Genomic DNA, 13,308 nt, shown 5'->3' with positions numbered 1-13,308 from the left:
GGCCATGGTATTGCAGCTGCCATGGTTGCGAACAAAGCACAATATCATCAAACATGCAGGCTTAAGTACAATGAAACAATGTTGAAAAGAGCAAAAAAACGAGCATGCAGTGAAAGTCCTGATCAACATTCAGAAAGCTGATTGCCCTAAGGCTGAGGGTATAGTTCAGTGATGTCATCAGTGATGATGTCATCAGTGATGATGTCATCAGTGATGTCATACATAGGCATTGTGACATCATTGTGACATCACTGATTATGTCATCAGTGACACACACGAGAGAGACTGAGGGAGAGGGAGAGAGAGGGGGAGAGAGACTGAGGGAGAGGGAGAGAGAGGACAGGGAGAGAGACTGAGGGAAAGGGAGAGAGACTGAGGGAGAGGGAGAGAGTGATGTCATCAGTGAGTGATGTCATCAGTGATGCGAAATTGGGCAATTGTGCGAACTACCCTCACCGTGCAAATGGGGCTGGTCAAAGACATCTGAGGGGGACTATGAGCCCTTCTGGACATGCCTACCAGATGCAGGCCAGTCCAGTTATGAACTGGTCTCTTGCAAATGCAAAAAGGGTTGTGTTGGGCAGTGCAAGTGCAAAAAAGCTCAGTTACAGTGCACAGCACTCTGTTTCTGTGAAGGTGAGTGTGAATAATTGAATAGGGATAGACCTTTGATTTGGCCTCACTTAGCTGTGAGTCTGTGAAACTGGTGGATCTTTGTCAATGGGTCACACCGCCTAATTAGGACATCACTGACATCACACATCACTGACATCACACTGACATCAGACATCACGAACATCACACATTCCTAATATAGATGTCACATCACTGAAATCACACATTTCTGATATGAAGCTCACACCACTGACATCAAACACTCCAAATATGGAGCTCACATCAGTAACATTACTGAGCTCACGTCCCTGACATCAAATATCAATCTCCATATATGGGTATAAAAGGGACAATGACTGAGATCTCCACATACATGTATGGCCATTTCAGCATGCCAATATGTGGACATTTACTCAACAATAACATCGGGTATCTTCATTTTGTTCTCCATATATAAACGCGCACTTTAGGGCAAGGTCGCTAGAACAAGTCTTGTGAGATGGAAGGAAGCTTCTTAGAAATTCTAGAGTTTATAATTCAATTTCTGCAGAGAAAAAAAAGGGGGGAAAAAAGAGAAAAAAAACATAATTTGACACAGAGATCATCCATATCCAACCAGTCTGGACAAAAGGCGGCCATTTTGAATTTTCAATGAGAGAGAATGCCTTTGGCTATAAGTGTACCAAATTTCATACTTTTATCACAAAATGCACGATTCCTGTATATATTGAAGCTAAGCAGCTGTACTATAAGTTCCTGGACAAGAAGACAATGAAGACTTCAGCTACGGCCTTAATTCAATGTCACTATGACTACACCTTGGTACAGTGGCATCACAAAAAAATCTAAAGACAGGCTTCAAAAAGCCCAGAACAAATTGATGAGGGTCATCCTTGGCCCACCCCACTTTAAAGAGTTAAATTGGCTCCCAGTGGAAAGTAGAGTCCAACAGTTGAAGCTCACCATGGTATATAAAATATTACATGACCTTTGCCCCAACTACTTCAACAAATACTTCCAGTATGTCCATCACATCCATAACCGGATCACAAGAGCCAGTGTAGCAGATCTCAAATTGCCCAATGTGAAGACCAAGTAGGAAGAATTACGTTCCTCTATTTGGGTGGAGAGGAATGGAACAAAATCCCTAGTCAAGTCAAGTCAAGTCAAATTTTATTTATATAGCACCTTTCATACACAAAGGCAATTCAAGGTGCTTTACAAAAAAAATAATCGAAAAAACAAGCAGCAAAGCAATGCACATATAAAAAACACATAAAAAACACAGCCGACAGTTTTAGTTAAAATATATACTCAAATTAACAAACATGAAACATTATTTCTGTTTTAAATAAGTTACAAGGCACTCTTCAGTATTATTATTACATGTACAGTCCCTAAGGAAATTAGGCTTGCTAATTCTCTGAATGGTTTTAAAAACCTTCTGAAGAAATCATTTCTTCTTTCTTTGTTTTTTATTTATTTTTATCTTATGTTCTTTTTATCCTTTGACTGTTCTGTATTGTTTAACCTGATTTTACTATATTGTTGTGTGTCATGTTTTATAAGACCAGGGACCATGATGGAAATAAGTGTTCACACTTTTCATGTTATCCCTTGAATGTTTGCCTTGCATCCAGAATAAAATTCATTCAATGTGTCCTCGAAGATTTGATTTCAATGTGCCGGATAAATTGGAGAAATTCGAGTCAAATATCGTCTGTATTTATTGAGCTTAAAAACAATAGATAGTATTTGATTGGCATCATCACGATACAAGATACAGCAGCGCTAATAGGAAGCTAGCAGGCGATAGCACTGTTTTTCTGTTGCATTAGGATCTATTACAAAATAGCGATCTTGGCCTGTAGGGCTGTCCCGAATAGCATATTTAGAGCTTTGAAGCTTCAGGGAGATTAATTTAAACATAATCAAAGGAGATTGGCCGGGTAGTTGTCTAAGTCATCCAGATCAACATTTGAAGCATAATGTGATCATCAGAAAACGCTTTTATACATTTTATTTTTGAGTTTTTCCAATGTGCATACAAGAAATACATGGAAAACACAACAAACCAAATGCAAACAGCAACAACCCCCCCCCCCCCCAGAGAAAGGCCAGAGTACATATAGTATATATCACTGGTGTTCATATATTGTATCAGCAGCATATACTAAAATAAGCCATTTAGGCACTGACTACTGTACGTTTACATGCACACAATATTCCACTATTATTCGGAAAATGACAATATTCTGAATTTGATAAGGGTCATGTAAACAGCATATTCCAGTTGCATTTTCAGAATGGGGGCTTTTTCCTAATTTAGCATTTTCCGATTAAGACATCTGGGTTATTCCAGTATTCGGGTTTTAGGAGGATTCTTTGATCATGTATACAGCGCATTCAGAATATGCGTCTCAATCAGGGTTTTTACCGCAGTTTGCGACGCATGTTGCCTGTTTGTGGTCAACTGATGTGTGCTAGAAAACGCTAGAAGAAGCGATATAATCATATAATCCGTCATCTCTGGCATACGAAAAGAAAAGCCCACATTTCTGATGGGGAGGAGATGAGAAACATTGATTGGTGCCCACGGAAGTCCAAAATGCTTGCGAGCCTGCGAGCTAATAATATAGGCTACTAGCCTACTTTTTATGAAAGACTTTGATGTGCAAATAATCACAACGCCAAACTTCGTTGCTCCTGAAATGGACCAAGTGATCCTCTGTTTATTCTCAACAGTAAAACTCTGCCTACCTGCATCTCTCCCCCGCTGCCTTGCGTGTCGGGGAGAGCGAGCTACGGCTGCATGTAAACAGGAATATTAGTGGATTATTCATTTAGTCGGAGTCATTATCCGAATATGGGCAAAAACCGGAATATTGTGTGCATGTAAACATAGTCAATGTCCACTGCTACTACAGCAGTAACCAGCAGGGTTGTCAGCAGCCAGAAGAGACCATGAGCAGTTGCCGAGAAGGCTGACAAAAATAAATAAATGAAAATAAACATAAATATGTAGTTCATTGATTGTAGAGGGTCGTATTAAGCATGTCATGGCTCAAAGTCAATCAAGACACAGTCATGAAAGAGTGCATTTCTTACACACCCTGATACATTCAAGGGTCCCCAAATCTCTGCAATCTTAGAGGGACAGTTAGACAGAGTATATGTCTTCCAGGTGTAAACAGAAAATCATATCATTGAGCCATTTTTATAACAAGGGTTAGGGTTAATATAACAATATGATAATTGTTTATTGCAATATAACCCTTTTAGCTATAATGCCAAACATAAGAGCCAGTTGATTGTCATATGGTATTGTCATATAAGAGCCAGTTGATTGTCAAACTACCTGAGTTTGACCATACCTGCCAACACTCCCGATTTAGGGAGTCTCCCGATTTTTAACCCTTTCTCCTGCTGTGCTCCCAATTTGTAGGATATTGCGTTGCAAACAGTCCAAGGTAATTGAGCTTCAATAACATATAAGCCGTTTGGTCCGCTTTAAACGCGCCAGAGTTCGTTTCCTCGAATAGTCCGCTTCGTTTGGGGTGGTGTGAAAGCTCAAACGAACTCTGGTGTGGAACAAACAAGTGAACTCTGGTCCGCTTGAAAACGTAGGTCTCGGTTCGCTTCCAAGTGAACCCTGGTGCGGTTAATTTGTGGTGTGAAAGCAACCCGCACTAAACACAAGAGCAAATATAGGAAATGCAGTCCATCATGACTAGAAGGCGGTAGAAGGAAGCAAAACAAACACTGCGGCGCACACGTGTACTGGACACGGTACTTTTGCCACAGGAAAAGCTGTGGCAAGCCTCTGATTGGCTGGGCTGTGACGGAAGTCCTGTTCTCTGCGTGCATTGGTGCATTATTCAAAATGTGCCACCCCACGAGTTGTGTCACCCAAATAAGGAGGTCCGTGGTTGGTCAATTCATATGCCTGTCACACATTTTGTTTTGGTCTCAGGGGGCGGTCCTTAAAACCACTTGTCAAGAGTTGTGTCCCAGACAGATATTTATCTACGGCTGGCTACTGCGAGACTAGAACCTGCTGATGAGGCGGCTGGATGTTTTACCATGGATGGTGGGGAAGAGGCTGGTGCACAGGTGGTGGTAGAGGTTCTTGTCCTGGCTCATCTCAAACACCTTCTCCCATTCCTCCACTGTCATCTGGCTCTTCACACTCTCTGCTGTCTGCTCCTCCTGACGCAACTCCTTACCTCCAAACTGACACACACACACACACACACACGATAGGACAAATAGCTTAGATGATGCATGATCAATATTGATAGCGCCCAGGACCCCGGGCACTGCACTTGCCCACTGCTCCTAGTTCTAGAAAGGTTCCTAGTAGGTCAAATGCAGAGGATGAATTTCCCCATCGGGATAAATAAAGGATAACTTATAACTTAACTGCCTTTCTTAGGCTGTGTCCACATAGCGTTTGTCGGTGCCTTTTTGGCGTGGAAAAAGCACTGCCTGGAGCACTTATAGTGAGGAGAAAAAGTGAATGATAACGTACCTGCTTCTAGCTCATATAGTAGGCTATATTTTATATCGTATACTCACTAACCAGCTGTTAGCACTTCTAGGGCCCTATCGTTGTACAGGCGCTATCGTTTGCGCACCTCTTATGCCATCGTCCCTGCGTCTTATGCAATAGCCTACCTCCACCATCCAGTTTTGTGCTGGGATCTAAGCGCAAACACAGGTGTAGGCGTGTCCGTGCAAAATACTGGCCTTTGCGCCCCTCTTATGCCATCGTCTGCCTCCCGCATGTGTCATTTTGCACTCTGGCGAACATACCATCGCCATGTTCCGAGCGTAAACACAGGTTTGGGCATCGCCCAAATCTGGGTCCTGATCTTAAAATTGCGTGCAATTTTAAGACCACCTAATAGCATGTCTTAGTCTTAAAAACCCCACTGCGCCAGAGCGCACGCAGTATTCTCCGCGCAGTATACTCTTGGCTTGGATACATTACGCATGGCAGGGATGTCCCTCTCTCTCCAAACCTCGCGCGCATGCGCGATTGTACGTTGCCGCACTGGCTGCACGTGCAACCCCTAGTGGCCAGATGATTTTTTATTTTATGTTGATGAGGGCCGAAACAGCCTGGCGCCAGGGTTGAACATGGTTGTGCACTCTAGGGAAGAGCAGAGCAAGGAAGTAACCATTCTACACTAAAACGGATATTAGTGTGAGGGATATACCACTCTCATAACATGTGTATCACTTAGGGTGTCGAGTCATAGTCTATTTTTTTTGTCTTTATTGAATGTTCCAAAACTGCATGTTTAACTAAGAATAGGCTAATGATTATTTCCACTCACCACTTATTTAATGTGGTTACTTTACTTTGTGGTCAAAAGTTTGGAAGGAACAATGCATGCTGGGAGATATGCAAATGTGTTTGTCCAAATGGTCCAATAACATTGCTCTCTGTCAGAACTTGCTTGGATGTCCTGATGTGGGTTTAGTAGCAAAAGTAAACACAAGTTAATAGCAGCATTCACTATAGAGTCTTTAGTGAATACCAGTGATGGGCAAGCTACTTGGAAAATGTAGTAAGCTAAGCTATCAGTTACTCTCGATTAAATATAGCTAAACTACATTGAAGCTATCCCCAGAGAAATGTAGCAAGCTAACCTACGAGCAACATGACAAAAGCAGCTTGCTACATCAAAGCTACTTTTTTTCTCACATTGAATCAACTTCATGTCAAAGAACAACTTTCCACCAAACAAATAGGCAGGCAAAAAGAAATCTCATTTTGATTGTTTATAAAACACACTGAAACTCTCACTGGCACAATATTCAAAAACAGACAATAAAACCTGAACGTCTCCTTCATCACTGCCAGTAGTGGCTCCCTCTGGCTCTGTCATCTTTCAAAGTTTGTTGCTGATGTGACTTCGCCAGCACATGACATATTTTGACCTACCCTTAACCAATCGTCAGTCTTCATTGCCTAAACCCAACCCAATCAGAGGCAGAGTAGTGCTCTTGCTGCAAGAGTGGCAAGGATGCTAAAAAGGGTTAGGATGAGACAACACTTGTTGTCCGTCATAATGGAATTTGAAGTGCTTTATTGGCTACACAGGCACACTTGACATATGCAATGTCTCCTCCTGTTTAATCCAAACCGCAGCAGAAATCTCCACTGCGTGCTTTGCTCATGGATTTTCTCTGGCGAGTAGCTTGTAGCTTTTGCGGGAAGCTACAAGCTACTTGGGTCTATAAATAGCTTAGCTACTGAAAAAGCTACTTGGTTCAAAAGTAGTGAAGCTACCACCAAGCTACCACTCGCTACATAGCCATCTCTCTGTATTGCAACATTTATGAACTTGTGTCACTTTCCCTGCCCCCAAACAAAAAAAAACTAAGATATCACAAGCGTGCGGCGCACAGTTCTTGACGTGTTTCGCTTCACCCAGCAGAATTGTCCAGCAGGGAGGGGGTAGGCGGAGTAGGAACAATTTTGACTACCAGTGTTGCCAGATGCAGGTGATGGTTTCCCGTCCACAGACTGCCAGAACACACACAAAACGGTGCAAGGGAAACGACCCAATCTGGCAACACTGTCAACGTCCGTCCAAAATGCGTGACTCAGAGATTCAAGATTCAAGATTTTTTTTATTGTCACTCCGTAGTACAAGTATCCTGTGTGAAATTCTTGTGCTGTAGACTCCGTTACAACATAGTGCAAAATAACAGGGGTTATTTTGCACCCCTACTGTAGGTGCAGGAACACAAGAGAAGCAACAAGCAATAAGGCAGTAAAGCTATAAGACAAATAAGTCAAAGACAGTGACATCTTCACTGCACATAGGTGCAAATGGCATGGACATACTTTAAACATAATTACACATAATTAACATTCTGTTTGCACAGGTGCAAATAGCATATACCTAATTAAACATACAATTAAACATTAGAAATACGTAATGGTAGCAGCTACAGTACAGCTACTACACTATTTGTGTATGTTAAGGAGTCTCGTGGCCTGCGGAAAGAAACTGTCCCTGAAGCGATTTGTGTGTGCTTTTGGGACCCTGTATCTCCTCCCTGAGGGTAACAGGGTGAACAGACTGTTGTGGGGGTGGTTTGTGTCTTTGATGATCTTCAGGGACCTCCTGAGGCACTGCTGGTTGTACAGTTCCTGCAGTTCTGGCAGCTCACATCCTGTTACGTGCTGGGCTGCGCGCCTCACTCTTCTTAGCGCCCTGCGGTCCATGCAGTACAGTTCCCATACCAGGTGGTGAAGCAGCCAGTCAGCAGGCTTTCAATGGTGCCTCTGTAGAAGTCCCTGAGGATTTTTGGCCTTAGCCCAAATTTCTTTGGGCCTTTTTGACAACAGTGGCGGTGTGGCTGGCCCATGTCAAGTCCTGGTGGATGTTGACGTCCAGGTATTTGAATCTGTCCACCCTTTCCACCACTGTGCCGTTGACGGTGATTGGGGGGTGTGTGCCCGCCCCCCCCCCCCCCTCCTCCTGTAGTCTACAATGACTAGAGGGGGAGGAGAGGAGGAGAGGTTGTGGGGGGTGAGGGGGAGGAGAGGAGGAGGGGTTGTGGGGGGGGAGGGTGGTGGGGGTGAGAGAGGGGGAGGCGAGGAGGAGGGGTGAGGGGTGGTAGAGGAGGCGGGGTGGTGGGGGGGGAGGGTGGTGGGCGCTCTGGCAGATGGGTCGAACCTAGCGTAGAACGCATTGAGTTCGTCCGGCAGGGTGGGTGATGTGCTAGGGTTCTGCTGTTTTACCCCTTTGAAGTCTGTGGCAGCATGGAGTCCTCTCCACAGATGTCTGGGGTTGTTAAGAGTCCAGTTTGGACTCCAGCTGCTTGCCGTATTCTCTCTGTGCTTTTTTGATTGTGGCTCGGAGGGCATATTGTGTCTGCTTGTATTCTTCTGCCGTTCCAGAATTGAAGGCGTTGGTCCTGGCGTGAAGGGCAGCCCGAACATCACCGTTGACCCAGGGTTTCTGGTTTGGCATTATTTTGATTGTTTTTGTTGGGACTATGTCCTCGGTGCATTTTTTTATGAAGCATGACACCGTTTCTGCATATTCTCCCAGGTCCCCTGCAGCCTTGAACTCCTCCCATGCAACTTGGCCAAAGCAGTCTCTCAGGATGTCGTCTGATTGGTCTGACCAGCAGTGGGCGGTTCGGAAGGCCGGGGGCTGTTGTTTGAGTTTTTGTTGATACCTGGACACGAGCAAGATGGAGGCGTGGTCCGATTTGCCGAAGGGGGGGCGGGGTGTAGCCTTGTAGCAATGGCGGATGTTTGTATAGCATTGGTCCAGTGTGTTTTTGCCTCGTGTGTTGAATTTGATGTGCTGGTAGAGGGTGGGCATTCTCTTTTTCAGGTTTACCCTATTAAAGTCGCCCGCCACTATCAGAGCTTTTTCTGGCTGTTTTGCCTCCTGTGCGCTAATCGCACGGTGTAGCTCCCTGAGTGCGTTTGTGGCATTTGCCTGTGGTGGGATGTACACTGCAGTGAGAGTGACCGACGTGAATTCCCTCGGACTGTAGTGTGGTATGCACTGAAGCATAACGTACTCCAAGTCTGCTGAGCAATACGTCCCAATGTTAGTAATATTCACACACCAGTTCTGGTTTACCATTAGACAAACGCCACCGCCCCGCGTCTTACCGGATCGTTCTGTGTCTCTATCTCCCCTGTGGATGCTGAAACCGGGTATTGTGATGGCATGATCTGCTGTTTCAGGTGGGAGCCATGTTTCAGTCAAACACAGAACGTTACAGCACGCTATGTCAGTTTGGAATTGTGCCCGTGCTCTGAGCTCGCACATTTTGTTTTCTAGTGACTGCACGTTGGCCAGAAGAACGCTAGGCAGAGGTGGCTTGTCTGTGTGTCTCCTCAGGCGGGCGATTAGTCCTCCTCGCCTTCCTCTTTTCCGTTGATGTCGTTTAAGTTCAGGAAATTCAGAGAGGTCGGGAGCCAACCAGTGCTGGTTGGGGTGATTTCGTGCATTCCTGATGTTCATTAGCGCGTCCCTGTTGTATCTGTTCGTGGTGGCGTTGGTGACGCTGATGTTGTGGTTGTCCTCCATGTTTGGGGGGGGGGGGGGGGGGGGGGGGGGCGCAGCGAGAACAATAGTCCAGCAGTTAGTCCACGCTACTGTGCTCTATCTTGCAAAAAGTGCAAAGACGCTACTATATACACTATATAAAAAGACACTGTTATATACAATAGATATTTACAAAGCGAATAGAAGCAACAAAATTATAAACAAAACGAGATTACTCTAAAAAAAGCCTATATGTGTATGAAGTTTACGGAGCTCTACAGCTGGTCGCCCTCACCCGGCGCCTCCCTCTCTCTGAGAGAGCCTCACATAGCGGGGGTATAGCCAGGAAGGGCTCTCATGCTACGTTTTAATGCATAAAATAAAGCTGATAATATACAATTTGATTCTTTAAACATCTTACCCTTTCAAAACTACATCACAAAATGTCCATTCTGCTGCAACCCGACAGCGCTGCTTAATCAAATAACTGGTCCATTGGAGTGAATGAGATGTCGCAACTACAAAACTGAAAGCTTCCATACCTGTTGGGAGGGGGGTGGCTACAGAAGTCTGGGATAAGCCCCCGTCTTCAAATCCTAGAAACACCCCTGGAAAAGGCAATGGGATTTTAGTATGGGGATTTTGGTTAAATGCATGAAATAAGGTCTATGGTTAACAAAAGTTTATGAAACAGCTTTTGAAGTGTTTAAATCGCATAAAAAAAACGCATTTATGCTTCAAAAGACAAACACATATAATGTATTATAATAATATACATAATGGTGTTTCATAAAGTGTTGGTTAACACACAGACCTTATTTCATGCATTTAACCGAAATCCCCATACAAAAATCCCATTGCCTTTTCCCGCTACAAACCAGTGCTAGCCTGGTAAACCAGCCCGTCACGTTAACTCACATTTCATTTGGTTCTGCGTGACGGTCTGGCCCCAACTCTTCACCCAGTCTTTAGCAGGGGCGGGCGTAGTTGCCTTGACAGACAACTCCTTCAGCCAATCAGCGTCGGATCCAGTCAAACCCAAATCCACTCGGGAGAATGGCAAAAACATCTTTTCCGCCGAGAAACTCTGCGGTTGTGGCGATACTCCTGTACTTGTTTAATTGTTGTTATTGAAACTATTTCTGCAATAACTGCACTTTATGGCTGTTTAAACTAGACAGACGCTGACATGACTCCTCCAGACGATCAGGCAAGGAGGCGGCCATTATTGTTTTGTTAGTGCAGTGCTAGTGGCGTTCCTGATTGGCCAACTTGCACTGTCAATCACAGCACAGTCGCTGATTGGCTCTCCTGCTCTGAAGCTTCTGCTAAACCCCCCCACTGGCTTTGGGGCCAGACCATCACGCAGAACCAAATGAAATGTGAGTTCACGTGACGGGCTGGTTTACCAGGCTACAGAAGTGCTTCTTCCGGACTCCTTCCTGCGGTACTCTATTTTGGCTACTTCTGGTTTGCCATCGTCACATGCAACAGCGACCTCCTCAGTCAAAAAACAGCAACTGGTCCAATGAGTGTTGAGGGGGTTTAATGCTGCGTTCCAGACAACTTGGCCTACTAGAAAAAGTATACTGGAACGCCACTCAAAGTCGGAGTTCTGAGGTGTAAACTCGGTGAGATTTCTCAGCGGGGATTCTACGCCCGACTTCACAGAGAATCAGGTGTCTGACATCACCCAACACAACAATGTTGTGCACCTGGAACGCTTGGAGGTCAGAAATTCAACTGGGAAATTCTGACCTCCAAGTTGTCTGGAACGCAGCATAACAGAACGGTAGGACTATGCTGCTGTTAAGCTGTTTCCCGTTGTCAAGTGCAGTAATAACCACAATGTCGGCCGCCATAGACAGGGCCGATTTTACACTTCATGGGCCCCTGGGCTATTCATCTCTGCAGGGCCCCCCCCTCAAGCGGAAGGGGGGGCAAAAATGTGAGTGTTTTTTTTTTAACCTTTTTTAGCCGTATTTAAAGGAATATCTAATTTTAAATCAACATTAGGATTATACTGTTGTGATGTCATTATTCAGTATCTTCTCCTTTTCTCACTAACTTTCATGTCACCACCTGCTCTCCTGTCAGCATTCTAACTTACAAACACAAACTGTAGGTTTAGCCATCATGTTCTTTCATAAACAGCCTGATTGGAAAGGAAACATTGCCACTGAGATGTCACAACAAGCACTTTTATTATTATTATTTAGTATTTATTATTGCTGTTATTATTACAGTGCACACACACATTCTCACAATTATTGCACAAATCAATCAAGCAGTATTCAAGTCTGTTCGTACCTGAAATGTCTTCTTCCTGACTTTTGCCATGGCAAAGCGTTTGACTAGAGTGGTGAAGTCCAATGTTCTAACAATGTCACTTTCCAATGACATCAATGTCAAGTGGGTGAGCCTTTCCTCCTCTCGCTGTTCCGACCTCCCCTCTCCCAGCCCCCATGCCTAAACCTAACCTCCCCCAGACCCTACCCCAAAACCTAACCTCTCCCACGTCTAAACCTAACCTCCCCCAGACCCTAACCCAAAACCTAACCTCTCCCACCCCCCACGCTTAAACCTAAGGTCAGTCACACTGCAGAAATGCATTCACATTAATCAATATTGCCTGTCTTTCAAGCTACAACTAACAAAGTATCAACATTTCCCCCCAAGTCTATGCTTATAATAAAGCTAGGAAGTGACAAACTACATGTGACTGACATACAGTTATCCTCCCAAACTCCACTAAGAAAGTTGGAAAGCCCTCGTGGCTGAGTGGTTAAAGCCGCCTGCTTTGCAATCTGAAGTTCAGTGGTTCGAATCCACCACTGGGTTTTAGCAATCTCTGTCCCAGGCCAGAGCTTCTTTACAGGTCCGGTACCATGTAACTACATATGACCTACAGTTAAATAGACTCACTCCACTTTACAGGTCCGGTACCATGTAACTACATATGAACTACAGTTGAATAGACTCACTCCACTTTACAGGTCCGTTACAATGTAACTACATATGAACTACAGTTGAATAGACTCACTCCACTTTGCAGGTATGTTACCATGTAACTACATATGAACTACAGTTGAATAGACTCACTCCACTTTACAGGTCCGGTACCATGTAACTACATATGAACTACAGTTGAATAGACTCACTCCACTTTACAGGTCCGTTACAATGTAACTACATATGAACTACAGTTGAATAGACTCACTCCACTTTACAGGTCTGTTACCATGTAACTACATATGAACTACAGTTGAACAGACTCACTCCATTTTACAGGTCCGTTACAATGTAACTACATATGAACTACAGTTGAACAGACTCACTCCATTTTACAGGTCTGTTACAATGTAACTACATATGAACTACAGTTGAACAGACTCACTCCATTTTACAGGTCTGTTACAATGTAACTACATATGAACATCATTTATAACTATTGGTAATTACTGTGTAATTACATTTGGTGTTCATGTGTAATTACAAATAGTTCATATGTAACTAGAGTACCTGTAAAATAAAGGGTTACCAAAAAAACATTTTTTGCGAAGACCCTGGACAGGGGGCCCAAAAAAAAAACATCAAGGGTCCCCAAAAAAAAAAAAAAAAAAAAAAAAAAATTTGGGCCCCTTGATGTCCCGGGCCC

General features: G+C 44.1%; 1 protein-coding gene across 1 annotated transcript in view; it reads right to left on the bottom strand.

Annotated features, from left to right (window-relative positions):
• Window positions 1-13,308, bottom strand: part of mcm6l (MCM6 minichromosome maintenance deficient 6, like) — a gene marked incomplete at both ends in the record, with an annotated part of 63,460 nt that overhangs the window by 41,089 nt on the left and 9,063 nt on the right. The window contains one exon of the mRNA XM_083653708.1: window positions 4,698-4,848. Within this exon, the coding sequence (XP_083509834.1) occupies window positions 4,698-4,848 (151 nt within the window). The remainder of the gene's footprint in view (window positions 1-4,697; window positions 4,849-13,308) is intronic.

Source organism: Poromitra crassiceps (genome assembly GCF_964638095.1).
Source record: "Poromitra crassiceps genome assembly, chromosome: 17".
Taxonomy (NCBI): domain Eukaryota; kingdom Metazoa; phylum Chordata; class Actinopteri; order Beryciformes; family Melamphaidae; genus Poromitra; species Poromitra crassiceps.
The sequence above is the reverse complement of the archived record's forward strand: the minus strand, read 5'-3'. Positions and strand labels throughout refer to the sequence as shown.